Source organism: Apteryx mantelli, chromosome 2, assembly GCF_036417845.1.
Source record: "Apteryx mantelli isolate bAptMan1 chromosome 2, bAptMan1.hap1, whole genome shotgun sequence".
Lineage (NCBI taxonomy): Eukaryota > Metazoa > Chordata > Aves > Apterygiformes > Apterygidae > Apteryx > Apteryx mantelli.
This window is the reverse complement of record NC_089979.1, coordinates 150911298-150931273: the sequence shown is the minus strand read 5'-3', so window position 1 is coordinate 150931273 and position 19976 is coordinate 150911298. Positions and strand designations below refer to the sequence as shown.

The 19976-nt window shown below is 36.7% G+C and overlaps 1 protein-coding gene across 1 annotated transcript in view; it reads right to left on the bottom strand.

Annotated features, from left to right (window-relative positions):
* Positions 1-19976, bottom strand: part of GPR158 (G protein-coupled receptor 158) — a 209770-nt gene that overhangs the window by 79497 nt on the left and 110297 nt on the right. Inside the window, exon 5 of the mRNA XM_067292517.1 lies at positions 4358-4426. Within this exon, the coding sequence (XP_067148618.1) occupies positions 4358-4426 (69 nt within the window). The remainder of the gene's footprint in view (positions 1-4357; positions 4427-19976) is intronic.

Here is a 19976-nt window from a genome sequence, read left to right as displayed (position 1 = left end):
ATATTTGACCACACTCATGGTAAAAAAAATATTTCCTCACATCTAATTAGAATTTCCCATATTCCAGCTTGTGTCCATTACAGATGTCTAAAATCAGCTAAGATCTCATCCCTTATGCAATTAATAGGCTACTGTATTACAATAATGTGTGTGCGCTCACTTTATCTGAGGGTCTTTGGAACAAGCAAGGAGAATGAAAATGTTACTACTGAGTTTTTGAATCTGTGTTAATGCAAGATATGTTAAAAGCACTAGCAAGATAGGAAATTTAGAAAAGGTCTAAAAGCTTCACAGGGAAAGCAATGAGAATCCTCCCTTCAGAGGCCAAGTAAACAAGGTAAGCAACCCCTCCATAAGACAGGTTTTGACCCTCTCTTCAAAATCTAAGAACAAAGAAATAGAAACAAAATAAATTAGACAGCATTGCATTAATTTGGAGGAGGACCATCAATAATTGGAAAGACAAAGTAAAGGGGAGTCTGGGGTGACACTGTGAGAACTGAAGAAAATGGAAGAAATGAGAGCCTTGGAAATGAGAGCGGCCCAGTAACTACCAGCTCAGATCTGTGCAGTTGTAATAGACAAAGCTGATCTGCCTGTTTATAATTCAGGGAAGATTAGGGTGTTGTTACCAATAGAGTAGAATTTGAATAATAAATTTTGGTGAAGATCATCATTTGCACTTCCTGTTTGTTTAGAAGGGCATTACAACAGCTGTTTTTCTCACCAAAAGCAGCTGGTTGGTGATATTATTTTTCAGTTAATGACAGTACACTTTGAATGGATTACAGCATGTAGATACAAAAACAATGACAGTTAGTGAAAGAAATTAAGCAATGTAACAAAGTAGGTTTTGGTTTCTGTTTAATTGGAGGGTAGGGAAAGTCAGAGATGCAATAAAGCTCTTTTGAACCCAGCAATTTTTGTATGCTGAAGGCTCTCAAAACAATCTAGGACAGACTGGGTGAATGAATCAAGAAAAAGCCAGAATTAGGAAAGCATACAGGAATGGGGAGTAAAGTTTCAAGAGGCTTAAGAAGCAGCATTGAAAAAACCTAGGGGGATTTTTTATTTTTAAATAAGAATGTAATTTTGCACTGAATCCTTAAGCAAACAAAGATTTAATTGAGTTATTTAGTATTGACATTGTTGTTTTATCTCTTTGCATTGTACATGGGCTAAAACAAGCTGTGTAATTCTGCACTTAGTTGAGCGTGAAAGTTAAGCTTTTCAGTCTTGCCTTCCAAATCAAAACAGAGGAAGAGATGATACAAAAAGGAAAAAAGCATTATGTTAAAGGAGAAAATCTTACTGCAGTCATGCTTGCCTGGCCAAAACTGATGAACTCCATTTCATATTTTCACTTCCGTTTCATGCTAGGTGTGGAAAACATATCTGAACATGTCTATTTCAGGTGTATAAGAGGTGAGATTTATATATATTAGTCTTCAAGCCCTAATGTATTCCTCTATTGTAAAACAAAGCACAATTTGTATAGATAAAGACAACTCTACCTCTGTATGCTTCCACATTTCATACATTTTCTGAAATCGGTTATTAAGTCTTTAACCATACCACAGAGTTACAGAATACTCCCAGTTCTTTTCAGAAACAAATACAAACACCAATTAAGACAAAAAGAAGTAAAAAAATAAAGGAACTGACCTGGGGAACTAAAGTTCCCTTCGCATGTATGTGACATAAACTATATGACAATCAATAAACTATGCTCTGCCCCTTGCTATGAGTGAATGTGTGTGTGAATGTCAGCTGGTGCAAACCATACTCTCTGTTTAAATCTCAGGTCTTTTTTTCTTTTTCATTCCATCTTGTTCTGCTTTGTGCTCCCTTTTCCAAACATGAAGAAAGTGAGCACATTTAGCTAATGACCATGTACAGCAAAATATCAAGAGTTCACATTTTGAGAACTTACTCCCCATAATCCATACCTTGCAGAAATACAGTCTTCTCCTTCTTAAAGATTATATAGTAGACCTCTCTGGATATGTTTTCTATGTGCTCTCACACTTCACACATTTATTGTTCCACTTGTCCCTCATGGTGAATGGATAGATAGCAATAATGAAATCCTGACACTTCTGTACCAGTCCCAATCTTCTTTGTTTTTCACAAAACCATATTCTTGCAGTTGGTGAAATCAGGTTTAATCTCTCTGTCTGAATGTTAATATGACCTTCATTGCCACAGTATCTAGGTCCCTCCCCTAAGAATTTTAAAATAGAAATGATAAAGTTTCTCTTTTCTGTTTCAGCTTGTAGGAGTAACAGCCTGATTAGTAACTACCTGCGTATGAAAGAAAGAGAGCCCTAACAGAAAGAGTGTGGGAGCATAAAATTGCTAAAACAGAAAAGTCAGGTTACATGCTTTGCATTTCAGTTCCTAACAGAATGTGTTATCAGTGGACAGTCTTATATAATATGAGAATGAGATTTGCAGAGAAGAAAAAGCTCTAGTCAAATATCTATATCCCAGCTGGGAGACAGGCTAATCAGGAATTTTCAGCAAAACATTTTTCCCCATAATGTCAAACTGTCATTTTGTACTTACTGCACATTTAACATTGTTAATGTCAGTGAAAAGGGGGGGAAATGTTATTTAAACAGCAACAAAAAGTGAAGGGAAGTTTCAGTTATCTAAACCCTCTCCCATCTCCATTCTCCTCTCCCTCTGCGTTGAAGGGTGGTGAAAGGCCAACTCTTGTGTCTAACAGGACAATGCTTCTGCAAGGCAACTGCTGACAGAGAAGAAATCTTCTCCCATTGCCAGTAGCCAAGTATCCCTAATACTGAGCTGGTAAAGCCTGCGGACAGTCACCACAGGACATTCATCCTGAATGGAACATGACATCAGAGTTGAAATTATGGGATCAAGACAAAAACTGGGAAAGAAACTGAAGAATCAGTCACAGGAGAGCAGTTTGCAGACACAGCACAGCGTGAGCTGAATTAGGCTATGAAAACGCTTTTGGCATCCTTTGAAGTCAGTGTTGTGGAAACACCAGTTAGTTCTTCCGGAGCCTCTGCCTTGGGAAGTAACTAAATGGCTCCAGGACTCTCTGAGTAACTGGGAAAGCAACTGGGGGACAGTCACGGAAAGGAAAGCCCTTACATTATATTTTATGCTATGCATTTCTGTAAGTGGTTTACACCATTTCCACATCAGTTAAAGAAGTGAAGCATGGGCTTTCTGCTCTCCTCACTTGAAAAGAATATCAAGGAAGCTCTGAAAACCCAGGGAAGAGGCATGCAAGAAGCAAAAAGCATTTGTACAATATGGCAAAACCAAAACTCTCTGCCTGACAACTGCATTGAAAGATGAAAAAACACAAAAAACTATTCTAGAAATGCATGCATTTTTTTTCTTTATAACTTGAAAGACCACCACAATTCAAAAAATAATGTATAACAATTCCAGTGGGACTTATTATTTATTAAAGCATTCCTCACACCTTACTTTGCTACGGTTTATCTGCAATTTGCTCCAGAAAGGCTAAGGAGATTTGCTTTCCTGCTAGTTTCCCAGTAACTAGCTCATGGCCTGTAAAAGCACAGAAGGTTCTGACTACTGAGGAAAACAGAACATGAACATATTTTAAAATAATCCACAACTCCATCTTTGTTTCTGTCTCCTTCTGATCTGTGTACTTTCCATTCACTTCACTCAACTTACACTTTGATGTCTCTTTATCCAGTCCTTTACTGGATTTATGTGGAAATTAATATACTCAAGTATTCTCATATTTTCAAGAAGAAAAAAAATATAGATTTCTATGACTTTCATGACACATTCCTCCTGTGAATGTTAAATTAGGTGTTTTTTTCCCTACTTACAGCATATGGAAAATACCACCTAATTTTCCCAAACACTAGATATTCCAGATGTCATGTAGCTTCAGAAACACTGAATAAAATATATGCCAGAAATACACTGAAATAGTTATTATTTGTACTACATTCCAGAGAAATACTAGGTATGTCAGTGTCTTCCTTTCACGCACTCTGCATATTTTTTCCCCTAGCAGAGTATAGAGAGGTATCTTCTTTCAAAGCTAATACTCAGTTTAACCCAGGAAAAGACAACAGAATAACTAAAAACTTCCCAAATAAAAAACACTGAAATGTTCCCTAAACTGAAAATGGAGAATTATCAAAAACATAGCAAAACATTCAAATGTTCTCAAGAATACTTACAGTACACAACACATTTGGTTAATCAGATTAGACTAATCATTACATAAAGAGTTCCAATATCTGTATTTGTCACCAAAGTGATTCATGTGATGCTTTGTAGTGTTGGCAAGGATAACACTTTTTTAAAAAGTTATAGTTTAACTTACCGGGAAGTACAGAAGGAGTGATCCAAAAAGAATGGTTTCCAAAAGAACCAGCCCTGAAGCCCTGATACTCTAGGGAACAAAAAACAGAAAAGAATACATATCATTAGAAAGCTCTCTATGTGCACAGTTTAGATGCTGGGTTCTTGGTGGAAGGCACCTCTACTTTTGTCAGTACAACGCTTCCATGGTAATGATTATTAGCACAGTATTAAGCTGTCTGTCATATTAGCATGTTCCACATTCTTTAATTCACAGGCACATTACAATAGTTTTGACTTTTACAAAATCCAATCTCAAAAATCACCCTTTCTCATGTTAAATATTACTCAACACACATTGCCTGGATATATTTTGAAACTGCTAAATTGTTCTCAAGTGTGAAGAATTATAGATCATGGGAATTACAGATATGAATTTAACTGTAGAATTTATTCTGTGCTATTTAAATTCCAGGAAGTCCTTCAAACATTTTGACCTGCCTATTTAATATTTATGACTTGGCTTCTATAGTATGTATGAATAACCTACAATTTTAATAAGTACAGAATGTGCTCTTAGATTGAAAGCATCTTTATTTTTTCCCAAAATTTTGTACAAATATGTTGATTCAGACATTAACTTGTCAGGATTCTAAAATATCACGCCATTTCCTCACTGATTCTAATGCAGTCTCCATCATAGTTTTCTTATATTTTAAAATCAAAAAATCAATTCTTTTTCTTACTATAAAGCTTATTCCACTAAGTCTGATGATTTATATATAGCACATCTACAACTTATATTAGAAGATAAATTATTAACACTGCATTGCTTTCCTTTAACCATCTACTTTCTCTGAGACATTGCTCTATACACTATTCTGGAAAAACACAGTGTTTTCCTGACTGCAAGCAATGCAGTCTAATAGGACAGCAAAAGAGGCTTTGTCAAAAATCTTTTGAAAAATCCCCTTGCTTTCCATCACAAAATCTTGTGAACTGGTATCTATGGTTCATGGTAATTCTTCTGATGGTTTTAGATGGGAGAAGTTTAGCTTTCATAAGTAAGGCAATCATTTAGAAAACAAGCCCTATTTGAACAGATTTACACAGAAATCTTTGCCCTGGTGTCCGGTTTTTGCTTGAAAAAGACTGGTGGAACTTTCTAGATGAATATTTTCAGTGAAGCCATAATCTAACTCAGATTTCATATTTCTTCATTAATTTTTTCAGCTAGTCACTTTTACAATTTCTAATGCTCTTAATACAGGTTGAAGGACATGGAGCAAACTCTCATGGAGTCTTTTTAGCATAAGACAATTATGTAGCTACCTAATTTCTAGTAATGGTGACATTTTGCAGTGAAGGTTGTCCAAAGCCTGCATATTGGCAGAGACATCGCCAACATCTGACACAGGTATCCAACTCAAAAGTGATCATAAGAAGCTACTTCCAGTGGGTATTTGCAGCAAAGTTCCTGTTTTAAGAAATATATTACTTTAACAGCTCCAGGTGCATGTTTGTGCTAAGGACTTCTTTTTAACCATAATGAACACCTGGAGTGAGGATTAGGAATGATTTTCCATTGGTCTTGAGATGATAATAGTGGCTATTTGGTCATACCATGATTCAACCACTGCAAGATTTTCTTAGGAAAATCTTGGGAGCACACTTGAATGGTTCGAGTCCAATCTTTAAGACTAGAAAGACAGCAGTCAGCAGGTGATCACCAACAACAGTATTTTATCATCAAGTAATTTAAAGCCACGTTCCTATGGGACCTCAGGTAACTATTATACTGTTCTATATATATGTGGTTCTGGATATAGTATCAGTGTTTTTAATTTGGCTGTGATTTCTGTACAAACTGCTGCCTGATTTATCATAGTTTAGGGAATAAACATGCACTAAAAGCTACACATGACCCTGCGGGTAAAAGATTATGCTCTGTCTGCTCTGCAATTCACAATCGTGTTTGCTATCACAAGATACATCATGGTTAAACAGCCAGTGTAAATAGACATCGATAGATTCTTCTACCAGTGTTTCACCAGTTCTTTCCAAACTTTAAGTAGTGAAAATAGAAGATGTCAGCACTAAGGCCCATAAAATTAAATCTATTAAATTAAATCCATAAAATGACACTTTCTAAAATGATTTACAGATTCTTACCTATTTCACTGGTGAGTGATTAGCTAAATTTGAATCCTTCTAAATGAATTTTGCCCTTACAGATATCAGTGCTCTGACCTCTCATCTTGATCAGGTTTAATTCTGGGTGTAGCATCAGAAGATGATGAAGCCTTTAAGACAGTGCCTTGCAGAATATAACTACACTGTACTCCTTCTCTGCATAATCTTTCTCTGCAGGTGCTTTGTTATATAATCACTTTCCTCTATTCTACAGTACTTACATTCATATTCTGTGTGGAGTTAGCATCTAATTGCTTTTGCATATAGCATCAGGGAATACAGTGTGTGAAAGCATACTGAAATGTTTATTTTCACCAAGCTTAGAAACACAATGCAGGCTAAAGATTTAAAATTCTGCTTTTTTCCTTCCTTGATAGTGTATTTTAAGACTCACACAGAAATTCAGTGGTACAAAAGTGTTTAGGAAAAAAAAAAAAGACTATGAAGACTTTTATATCTCTAGTGAATAACAGACTCTTCTGTTTTTCTGATTTCTGATGGGAATACATTATTCCTCCTTGTATCAGGAAAAAATCTCCATGTGTGCCCCTATTCCCTGCTCCTACCATTAGAAAGTTCTTCCTAATGTCTCTTTTTCCTGTAGTGCAAGTTCAGTTTGTTGTTTCTTGTTCTGTCACTCATGGATGTATAAGTCTTTTTTTTATTTTTTGCAGGGATTTTTAATGTATTTGCAAATCGTTATTATGGATCCTCTTTTCTAGACTTTTCCAATTCTTTCCAGTCCTTGTTGATCTTAAACTTAGACATTCAAATTAAAGGTTTCACATTAAGTCTCTGTTTGCAAAACTATTCTGCTACCTCTCTCTAAAATTGCACCCTGGATCTGAGATACATTTCCAGCAAAAGTTTCCTGGAACTGATGTGCTTCCATAAAATGTTTCTTAAAAAGGCAAAACAAAAAAACCCACCAACAAATAGCTAAAATTCCCTAGCTTTCTGAATAGAATGCAATGCATGACTTAGCAAGTGCTGAAACCTGAAAATCTACCCACAAGAAGAGCTTATATTTACACTTTGACCACCGGGTTCCTGTAACGCAAGGCATTTGTTTCAGTTAACCAAATTAGAATGCTTTTTATTCCCCTCTCAAAGACTATATTTTCATGTCGGGTAAAGCATAAATACAATCTCAAATGCAAAAAGCTAGACAACTGGTCACTGAAATGCCACTGTCAGTTTTTTTAAGCTCGGATGATCCAGTTGCTCAGTGACGTACCAAATTCGCCCAAATCAGTACTTTATGTAATTTATTTGGATAGACGGGGAGCCTCACCCACTAGTCTGCCAATGCGAGGATGGTCCAGCGCTCCTGTACTGCATTTCTGCACATAAGAGCCCTGCCTCACTTCACCTAGAGGGGCACTCCAGAGTGCACACACAAAGCATATATTTATCAAAAGACAAAAAATAGCCCCCAAAACATTGACTCTGTATTTGTAAGAAATTCATTTGTTATAAGCATCCCTCAACAATAAACAGAGACCCAAAGGGATGATGACAGTCTCCTTTATGGCTCCTGTAGTAAAATTGTGTATGTACTCCAATTTCTGTATGCAGATGCATTCAAATCATTCAAATAGCACTATAAAAATCAATATATATAGACAACTTTTCAAGATTGCTTTCAGCAGACACTTCTACTGTAATCTAATATAACACCAAAAAAGCTGGAAGTCGATTTTTAGATGCCAGTTATGAAGTCATTAAATGGAATGTTTCCAGGTTATTTTAGTTAAGAAGTGACTAGAGCCCACCAATTATCTTATACTTTAAATGCTTGAAGCTAATGGATCGTGCACATTGCTTGTAAATTGTACAAGCTTCTAGTTTATAAAACAGAAAGTGTAAATATTTTTATAAACTATAAATGATGGTATGAGTTGGCTCACAGTTCTAATGAAGACATAACTTTAGCTTGAGCAAGACATAACTCCTGTGCACAGCAGATGAAAAAGAAAAAGGAAAAAGAAAAGCTTACAAAGCTTAGAGAAGAAAAGTTGAAAATCTACCTCCCACAAAACACAACAGGAGAACTTCTACACTACAGTTTATATGACTGGATGGTAAAATATTACTGAATACTTCAGACATGCACACTTTACTCACACTTTATGATGTAAAGTTCCCAACATTATTAGCAAGCAGGAAAAAATGTATTATAGCCTTATCTCAAGTGTCTTTATGTGGCCCCTGATTCTGCAGTTGCTGAGAGCTCCACAAATTTCACTGTTTTTTCTTCACAGTCTCTTTATAAGACATCCCCACTTCACTCAATGGGAAATTAATACAGAGGGACCTTGCTCAGACCATGTGAGACACTGACAGGGGTCAGTGCAATCAGGTCTCCACTAACAGTCAGTACTCAAACAACAGAAGCATCTTTCTTTTGTTTGGTTCAATACATCTGCATATGAAGAACAGCCATGAAAGTAGCTGAAGTGGGTATTCTACAGGGAAGATAGAAATGATCCAGAAAAGCTGGTCTTCAGACAACTTCTGTGTGGACACCCCTTCATAAAGAAGTCTTTTGCACCCTGACCAGCCTTTCCTCACCGAGTTATTTTCCTGGATGGCATGATGACAAGATAACTTGCAGGGACCAAGAATGTAAGGGTTTCCAGCACTTCTCCCACAACAATAAATTAATCTATGATTCCCTTCTCACCTGTGCTCCGGTAGCAACCATTATCTATGAATTCTGACAATGTACTTCTCTTCCTGCTCTAAGGAAGGTGTTGCTTACAAAGCAACATGGGAGTTCAAAGCGAACTTGAACTCAAGTTGCTGTTGTGCCTTTATCTCAGACTTTGATACTTAGAAAATGGAGGTCTTAACCTTACGGTTACAGATTCCACAGCTTTTCATAACAGGATTCTTCAGCATTTCGGATAGATACTCTGGCAGAGATGAACAGCATCCATAAGGATGGAGAAAAGCATAAATGTTCAAATACGAAATATTACAAGCAAAGAAGAACTATTTTTGCATAAGCTTAGAGAGAGGAAAAAAATGGGAGAAATGGAGGCATCAGAATTCTCCCAAGCTACAATTATGAAAGTTTAGGTTTTAATTTTCTTTACTGCAATGAAAAATAGATATTTCAATAACAAAAAAAGTAACAAGGAAGCTTTTGGTTTAGAAAAAACAAATTTACATTGATCTAAAAAAATATATTTCACCTGACTTTTCTTTTATTTTCTACTAATAATTCTGCTATAAGCAAAAGAGGTGAGGACTAGGAAGTAAAGTCTTCGACCAGCACCCATGCTTTAATAACAGGGAATTGCTAAAGAGGGGGAAAACAAAACTGAAGCAGGATGCTGGTAGCTAATATATTAAATAGAAGGCATTTCTATCAGTCTCAGAGCACCCGTTTTTTCACCAAAAGTTAAATTCTTCACTGTACAGACTTTACAAAGACAGGCATCTAAGGCATGTAGACAGCACCACAAATACTTGATTTTATGGGAATCTAAAACATACATAGCAGTGAATATGCCACATACCTTTGGAAAAAGCCTTTGAACTTTTAAGAAAGTACATGAAAAAAATCAATAAACCAAAGCCTCCACCAGTCAGTCTCCACCTATGCTGCCTGCACAATTAAAAACCTTCTATGGGATGCATAGAAAACAGGGCATTTTAGGATAAAGCCCAGTGGAATTTTCTTCCACTTGCATGCAACATTAGCTGAATTTCTTTTTCTCTTTATCAGCTGCTTGTTTTTTTGCATCTGCCTTGCTTGTTGGCATTTATTTTGTTTTTTGGCTAATTTATTTCTCTGGCAAAATGTTGTTCATCTTGTCTACAGTTTGTTTATTTGCTGATTTGTCTGTGTGCTCATTTCCCTTTCAGGGTTTTATTTCTATGTTTACTTATTTGTGTCAGTAAAACTGTCCTTTCTTGTTTTCCCTGTCTCACTTAATGGTTATACATTGCTGACATCTAAGTAATACTGCTTCAGGTTAACTTTTGTACTTAGCTTAGCCATCTCCTTCATACACTTTCCACATTCTTTAGCTTTGTTTGCTTTTTAATTAACTGACATTGATTAAAAAATATTATTATAACTAAGTTGAAGGAGGAAAAATAATGACTGAATTACACATTAGCTTCAGCCTAGCCTCTATCCAAAAACACTGGAATCAAACCAGAAGGAACCAATTAAAAAAATATGGCATGTAGTATACTAAAGGTCCAGACCAGATATCTACTGGTCTCTACAATCTTCTTCATCCTGAGCTGGAGTTTCTTCAAGAGTAGTTACCATCCTTACCAAATCCAATGCAAGTTGTCAACCATGAGAGAAATGCAAGTGAATTTCCATCTACTCTTTCAGAAGAAGCTATCAACAGGGCCACCTAGCAAAATGCAATATAGTTTTAGGTACCTACTAGCAAATGTAAATAAAGGAGAAGTGTGAGGACATAGGACATAAAGTCCCTCCTTTGATGGGCTTGATAACTTCTGAATCACTGGTATGTAATGTTATGCCTACACAGAAAAATCAGCATACTAGGACGGGAACAAGCTTTGCATCTATATGTAAATTACTTCAAGATGCATTTATGGAAAAATTGAGTTCAAGTAAAGTAGTGTGACTTAGGCAGTAGAAGAGGAGTCCGGTTGCACAGCTGAGCACATACCCTCATGTTGTACAGACGTAACAGACTGGACTGGGATGCCAGGTCAAGGAGGCAAAGACTAGAAGTATTTGCAGTCACTCCTCTCAGCTGGGATGTTGTTACTAACAGTTGCAAAATATTACTGACCATTTTGCATTTCCATGAATAGTCAGACGAGCATTGGTTATTTAAAGTAACCTGTTAAAAGTATTCACAAAGTCAAAAAATATTCAAAAAATCCTTAACAGCTGAGGAGTTAACTATCTCTTCCCTGTGAGATTCAGGATTTGATTGCAACCCTGTACCCAGGTATAGGACTGGCTGACACAGCATGTTTAGTCGAAAAACAAGTTCAGGAGCAGCACTGAAATTGCTTTTGTAGGCTTACCCTTGGCAGCAAAGGCATTAGAGTGGGTCAGGCTTCCCCCATGGCAGATTATTCTGTTTAGCCAAGCAAGATGTGCTGACAGAGAGGAGACAGAGCCTTGGGGCAAGGGCAGGGAAAGCAAAATCACAACGTTGAAGTCCAAGGCAGCCCCATGAGAAATGTGACCTTGCTTCTGATAGTGGGGGTGGTCCAAACTCATAGACAGAGACATTTTTCTTATAAACTGTGTTTTCAATACTGAAATCCCAGTTCAGCATGCAGAGAGATATTCTGAACTAGGAAGACGAGGAAGGAAAGGCAGGTTGCTTTAGCTTTCCTATCAAGCAAACATAACTCTCTCTGGAGCAATTCCTTTACAGAATGCCTTCACTCAATGTTTATTTCAGAAATACAGATATTTTTTAACTTCCTCACGTATCTTTTGTTATTTAAAAAAACAAAAAATCAAAAACTCTTCTACAGAAAGGAAGCCATTTATCATAAGTTTGTGTTGTTCTTGGAAGCAATGAGGCCCCCAGTGCAGCTGAGCCAAAAGCACCCCAACAGCACCTTTAGCACAGAGCATAACTCACAGAGCTAACCCAGACACGCAGGACAACCAGGGTGGTCCTAACACATTTTGAAACCTGACTGAAGGCTTGCATAGAAAAAGGAAAAATGAAAGAGAGTGCATGCTCAGATGGAATGCATTAGACATTTTTAAAAATATCCTTACTAACAAATGGATAAAAAGACCCAACATATTATTGCAATATACAGAATATTGTGTGACCACTTGCCAGTGCATAAACAAAAGTAATATAATTGAGGTGTGGATGCTCAATGGCATGCAAATGTTAAACATGTAGATCAAGTTGATGCCACTAGGAGTTTGATGTCTTTTGTGGGTAAAGGACTAGCATGTAAGAAATAGGGGCCAGAAAACAGCAATCAGATTTGTCTAGAAGAAAATTAGATTTATTAATCTAAAAAAAAATCAAAATAGAGATTGAATGAGTAGGTAATGCTAGAAAGAATGTGAATTCTAGGGGCCACATTTACAAACAAATATTTATTTGCAAAGTCTTGGAATGGTAAAAATGACCAGAGAAACTTGAGACTTAAAAATCTTTTTAATAGTAAGATCACTACCCTTTATAATCTCTGGACTATATTAGAAAATGAGTTGTCTGGGTGGGTGGCAGAGAAAAAATACTTATCTATCTACAGAATTGGTTCATATAAACTGAAAGAAGATGAAACACCACCACACAGAGAGTTAAAACTGTAGCTAGACAATACATCTATTATCTTATTTACAGGAATATTATTCCCAACATTGGATTAGAATGATATAAGGAAAAATTACCAGAAAAATTCTTCCCAGTTAAAACTTCTGTTCTAATCTACTTTATCCAAAGGAAAGTAAGGAAGGAAAGTTCCAATTCTTGATATATTCCAGAATATCCCAGTTAATGAAATAGGAACCTTACAGACAACTATTCTTCACTCAAAACAATACTGAGATATCCTCTCTTCTTTTCATAGTTCATGTTATCATGCATGCATTGCACCTGATCATTAAACAGTATAATATGCCACAATGTGCATAATAAAATCTAACTAGTCTCATAGAATCACAGACTCTTATAAATGTTTGTTGGAAGGGTCAAGTCATCTACAAGTCCAGCCTCCTGGTCAAGGCAGGACTATTGCCAACACTTGATTAGGTCAGACATGGCTTTGTCTCACAGTGTTAAAAATCTCCAAGGACAGCGGTGGCTAACTGATGGGTAACTGATTCTAGTTCTGCACTACTCTCCTGGTAAGAAAGTTTTGTTTGTGTCCAGCCTGAACCTCCCGAGATATAATTCGTGATTACTGTCCCTTGTTATATCATCTGCTTTTACTAAGGAGAGTTTGGCTCTGTCATTGTAACTGTACTTCAAGTAGGCTGCTATTAGATTGTCCTTTAGCTTCCTCTTTGCCATCCTACACAAGCTTAGCTCCCTCAAGGTCTACCTGTAGGTCATATGCTCCAGTCCCCATAGGAGCAGTCATCCACTGGACTCTCTCCAGTTCGCCACACTTTTCTTGAACTGCAGAGCCCCAAACTGGACACAGTATTCCAGGAGCAGCCTCATTAGCACTGAGCACAGGGAAATAGTAACTTTCCTCTCTCTGCTGGCTGTGCTCCTGTTGCCAGTATATGGTTTTCCTGAACTGTGGTGAGAGTGCACTGTTGGCCTGTATTCAGACTGATGTCCACTCTAACTTTCTGGCCTTTTTCAGCAGGGCTGCTACTCAGGAAATTTGATGAATAAAAAGGTCAGACTAAAATAAGGATACATTCTGAGATGCAACATAAGAGTAGGTGCCTTTGTTAAGATGATAGTATCAAGGCAATGGGTTTTCATAGAGCTTCCTCATGAATCTCATTCCAAGACTGGTTTTCAGCCAGCGGTTTTTATCTATCTGATTACTGTTTCCAGTTTTGGATGTGAAAGAACTGGGAGATGGAACTGCATGTGACTGAAGCATAAAAATGGAGTTTCACTCTATATTCTTGGCATTGCCTTCAGCTGCTTCGCAGAGGAACTGACCAGAACAAGAGGGCAACACCCAGGAAAAGCTGATGAGGGGGCTACAAAAGCTGCAGAGTGAGCACACCCAGTACAGCTCCGACATACCATTTGAGAAGAACAGATAAAGCCAGATCACATTCATGTCACAACACTTCAAGGGCAAGATTTCACTGTCACTCTGTTGTTTGGTTTGCTCTTGAGCCTTCCTCCAGGGCAGGAAGGAACAACTCATCAGCTTCACACATGCTATTGCCAGGTGGAGACCTTCTAGGTAGCAGGTTCTCATTCTTACCTTCTTCAGTCTTACCTTCTCAATCTTACCTTATCTTACCTTATTCTCAGTCTTACCTTCTCTTTCCTCCCTACCAATTGCCTTAGTGGAGTGCTTTTTCTTGACTAAACCTGCAAAAAATACTATTTGTGAAGTGCTGCTCTATACCTTGGGATTTGCTCAGTCTTCACTCTATCCATGTTATGTAGACTCCATCAGTAGTCTTTGAGATAAATAATCATTCCTTATCCTCATATCTCAGAAAGCAAAAACCATTTCTGTGGCAGATCACATTTGGAAAGGAAAATCCTACATGCCTCTTGGGCACTGCTAGGGGGTCATAAATAAATGTCGAACAATTATTTGCACAAGGGAAATTTAAAAAAAGATGTAGCTGGCCAAGTTGCATCAAATGTAACAAAACAAAAATCTAAAATGATGGATAAACAAGCATAAAAGATACTGCATTTCGATTCTCTGTGGTCCTACGCAATTCAGGAAATACAGCAACATTAATTAGCATTGAATTTCTGAATGCCATCACACAAAGTCAGTGATATGAATGTCAAAGTATTTTCAGAGAAGAGAAAAAAGAAGAAATTAAAAGCCAAAATAAAATTGAAGTAATTATGTATCCACTACATTATGTATTACTGGATTAGCAGAACTTTGGACTTCTGGTAATAGTTTAAGAAGAGTGCAGATTTCTTGAGGGCCACATATCAGTGTGTGTAATACACAGCACAGTAAACTAGAGAGGGGAAAAGGTGGCGTATTTTGATTTTTTTCCCACTTTTATTAAACAGTTCTGCCATTTCTATAATATAAAGGATGACTGGGTGAGGCTGTGATTTAAAGAAGCCTTCCTTTGGCAAAGGTGGCTACCACCAAGATGTGATGTTGCCTTCCAGATAAACAAGGCCTGTAAGACATGATTAGAAAAAAGTGAAGACAGATTTCCTCTTTGATCCCAACTTTGAATGCAACACATTCATACTTCATAAACTGGAAAGGGTAGCTACCACTCATTTTACAGCCAACAAGCAGGTATGGAGGCATGACAGAATGGCACAGAAGAGAATGAGAGGAACATAGAGAACAGATATAGGATTGCACTGTTGTGCTAAGCTGATGTATTCAAAGTGACCAGATAATTCACCTAGCAAAACTATCTCAAAACAAGTGAAACAAGCATCTTAGCTAAAAGCACACATGATGCGAGTCTGCTCATTCTTTGGTGCTTCCAGAAGGAATAGCTCTGGAGTGATCCTCATGTTCCAGGTCTGGCAGATCCCTTCTGCTGTACAGGTGAGGATACACAAGATGTAATGAGAAGCTACTGGATCACATTCCTAAATCTGTCTCTTACTTTACTGAAAACTCTTCCTGTTCAAATCTTTGTTTCTTGGTAGAGGTGATTCTTTACAGGTGATTCTATATAGGTGATCAAATGACATATGGGAAAGGAGATTTCATCAAGTTGAAAACATTCAGTCTGAGGTGGAGCTGGCTGAAATGTTTTATTACCAGTTCCTCTTCTTACTAAAATAGGCTTTCCCAGAAAATGCATTTTTGTGGTTATATTTGTATGAATATATTTTTGCTTTGATTTCCATGTGTTGGTATTTCTAAAGCCCATATTATCTTTTTCTGCCTTTCATCCCATACAACTTTTCCCAATTACAAATGCATTGTTATCTTTTCAGTGAAAAAGCTGTGTGAAAAACTGAAGTGCTAATTTTCAGAAATTTAATTTCATTTGAAATTTCCTTATAAGAAATAGAAAATAAGTTTAAGACCGTAATGAAGAGCTCACATAATAGTTTCAGAGATTTGTTTTTTAATCCCTAAGGCTGGACTTCAGTGAGCAAGATGTCTGGCTCCTTTGTTAGAGACAAAAGTGGGACTTGCTATTCTCAGTCAGCCTCTGATATCAAGAAGAGCAGAACAGAGTGGGAACTGTCCTCCATTGTGGCAGTTATCTTAAGACTCACATTTTGACAAGGACTAGGTGGGACTGAAGAATGGACACAAATATTATTCCTGCCATCAAATGAAAGGAGTCCTCTGCAGCCTTAGTTATGCACGCTGGAATGGTGCTGTCTAGAAAACAACTTCACTTCATGAAAGACTACAAGTGTCAGAAATCCACTTTCTTTCTGATATAGAGCCCTTCTGAAAGTACTTGTGAAACAGGCAAAGATACCATCTACTCCTTGGCATGAGGGAACCATCTAGGCACAAGAGAGATCCGGGTCACGCTCCTATCTTACACGAGGCAAAGCAGCAATTTGAGTATAGATGGTCTTCCATATTGCAGAATAGAGGCCTATTGACTACAGCAGAAAATATGTTTCTAGCATAATACCAATAACAGTCAAAAAAGTTTCATCCAAAAGACCTTCCCTAAGTGCATAGGCCTTCAATGAGTTAAAAAATTAGAGGATCTCTGCTTTGGAAGAAGTAGAAAAGTAAACCGTCATTTTTTATTTTCTCTATAATAAATTCAGGGACTGATTAGGACTGCTATGCAGAAAAAGGGAATTTTGAATTGCCATAACAAGTACATACTTTCTTTTAATTATTTTTGGTTGACTTAACAAAAATCAAACAACTCATTCATAACTAACTAAATGAAACTCTTTTCACTTCAAGGTAGAAATGGTTGCATCTCTTTTGCAAATTTCTTTGTGTTCTGTTCAACCTCTTACCACACTGACACATAATTTCAATAATTATTCTATTTAAATAATAGCCTCCTAATAGAATATGGATTGCAAATACAGTAACTTTCATATCAAAGGCAAATTTTTCAAAAATAGACCTACAGTTATATGCTGCCACTTATAGTGGCAAAACGTCAACTTTTTCTGGCATTTGCAGGTTTTTTGCAATATTCCTAAACCAAATAATCCTCATATTTTTTCACTTCCCTGTAAAGAATACTTACACAAAGGTCAATTTTTATTCTATTAGTATTTATATTTGAGTCCAAACAGAACATAATTATTACATTTACTTTTTACTTAAAAGAAAAAATGGGAAAAGCAAAGGTCAAGCAGCTATTAATCATAAACCAACCTCATTAAAAGAAAAAGTGCACAAGAGGTCAGGGAATCAAGAAATCCCCAAAGACTTTATTTTTCAATTCATGTGGCCCTTGATCCTTTCTGTTAAACGAGTAATGAAACCCATTATCATATATCATGATGAAGACAAATTGTTCTACATTTTGAAATGAGGATCCTGCTGCATACAAGTTCTACAACAACACCTACAATAAAGATGCTAGAAAACACAGTATTTGTTGGTAAAGAACTCTCATAGTGAAAATGTGGTTAATGTCCATCTTTGTTATAAGACCAGGAATTCCTTCCTTCAGAACATACAGCTTATACCAAGATACCTGGCCCTCACCAAATAGTGATGAATATGTATATGAAGGAAAATCAGTATGAGGCAAATAATGTCAAAGTTACATTTCAGTGTATTCACATCCTTATATTTAATTTAAAAGCTGAATATGTAAAACTATGTTCATCAAAATTCTGGATCACTTAAAGTGCCTGTTTCACTAGAATATCCATTCAATTAATGCAGAAATGAAAGGAAGATGCAAAGGTATTATGCCCTCCAGGAATAAAATGCACTTTTATATTGATAGTTATTTTATCAGAAATAGATCATGCAAAAAATTGAACTGAATATAAAACCAAATTTCACCAGCAGGAGGAGGGGTTCAGTAAGCATGTTACACTGGTTGAGCTTACAAATAGCTTCAGAGCACCTGAACTGAATTTCAGCTTTCTTAATCAACATGGCATCACCTATTATAGAAGATAATACCACAATTCACTGAAACAGCCGGTATAAATTGTAAATCAATCATGCAGAAAGAAATGGTTTATGGTAAATTACAGAAGAAAGAACAACCTGATTACAAAGCTCAAGATCCACAATACCTCAGAGGAAACAAACCGAGAATGATACAAGAAGAGAAGGGTTTGAATAAACTTGATATAGAGAAAAAAATCCTCATTATTCACATGACTGAGAAGGCAAATGAGCTATAGATGAAGATCACTATATTAATTTCAAATCAAACAAAAACTAATGATTCTGAAGATTTTAAATCCAACTCCAGTTTATTTTATGTATGAGAGCCAAATGGCTAAATTGCTCCAAACTAATTGTTTCTGACTGGCTCTGACAAATGCTGATCCCAAAACTAAAATCATGAGATTTTTCAGCTCTTCAAAATGTATTACACTAAGTGATCTCTTATTAAAAAGTTTAGATCATTGATAGTACGTTTCATGGGAAATAACAACACACTTGCCTTTGAAGAAAATATTGCTAGGTGTAATTTACTTATTATTCTTACTACTCTGTTGCTGAAAACCCCAGTCTCAGGTCAGCCTTAAGTAACTGTAGACCCTGCACAAGGAGAAAATAAGAAAGACAGCCCTTCCTCCACAGAGTTACAGTTTAATATAAGGAACAACAGATGGATAAGGATAAATGGAAAGAACCACAAAACAACAGAGCAATATCATTTAGCATGAAAAGCAGTCAATAGTCTCAGCCTATCAGTATTCCACCCATAATCATGCATTTTGGAAGCTTTTGAATTTGAAGACATGATATGGAGAGCAGCAGGTGCCCTACCAAGCATGAGGAAAGCACAAAGGGAACGAGAAGGTACTTTTGAAAAATGTAACAAGAGGATGATGGAGGCTGGTCTTCACATTTCTGCATCAGATAAATGGCTCTAGGAGAGAGGGAGAAACTCATGTAGGAACTTGAAAACAAAGAGATATAGCTCACATGTGATGACAAACAGATACAATGAAAGGACAACTCAAAATGGCAGGCTAGAAAATTTTGAATGGATGCAAGCAGGGCTTGATGGCATTTGCCAAGGCCAGATGAGAGGACATTGCAGTAGTCAAGCCACAAGATAACAAGTTGAGACAAGAATTTTAGCTCTGTGAACTGGCAGAAACTGAGTATTAAGAGGGAACTCATAAGGAATTTGGTAAGACTTAGACAAAGCCTGAGGCAGAGTAAGCTCGGGAGTCCAAAATGATGTCAGATAACAAGCAGGTTGCTACAGTAACCAGATAAGAAGTAGCTGGGATATCTTTAAGGGAAGCAGAAGGAGATTTTCTTTTCAGGCATATTGATATTGATAAGAAGATGTCAGAGAAAAAAGATTTTATTTCAGACAGAAGGATGCATGGCTGGGACAGAGAAGGCAGAAAGCAATCTGACTGTGTTCACAGCACAAAATCCTAAAGAGAAGCTGGCAATATAATAATGCTTCTTGTGCTCTACAAATGTTCAACTTTTGCCCAAAGAAATGAAGAAAAGCATGGGAAGAGGCATATGTTTTAGTTTGAATGATCTTTGTTTCTGCATATTTTACTGCATGCTGTGAGTTCTGAATACTTCCACTACATGATACAGCCCCAAAATAATATAAAATGCAGTGCAAAAAGTTTCCCTGAAGATGCTATAATTAAATAAAAAAGTTTCAAAATAAAAAATTATCATTGGTAAAAAAAAGGTAAGGCTTT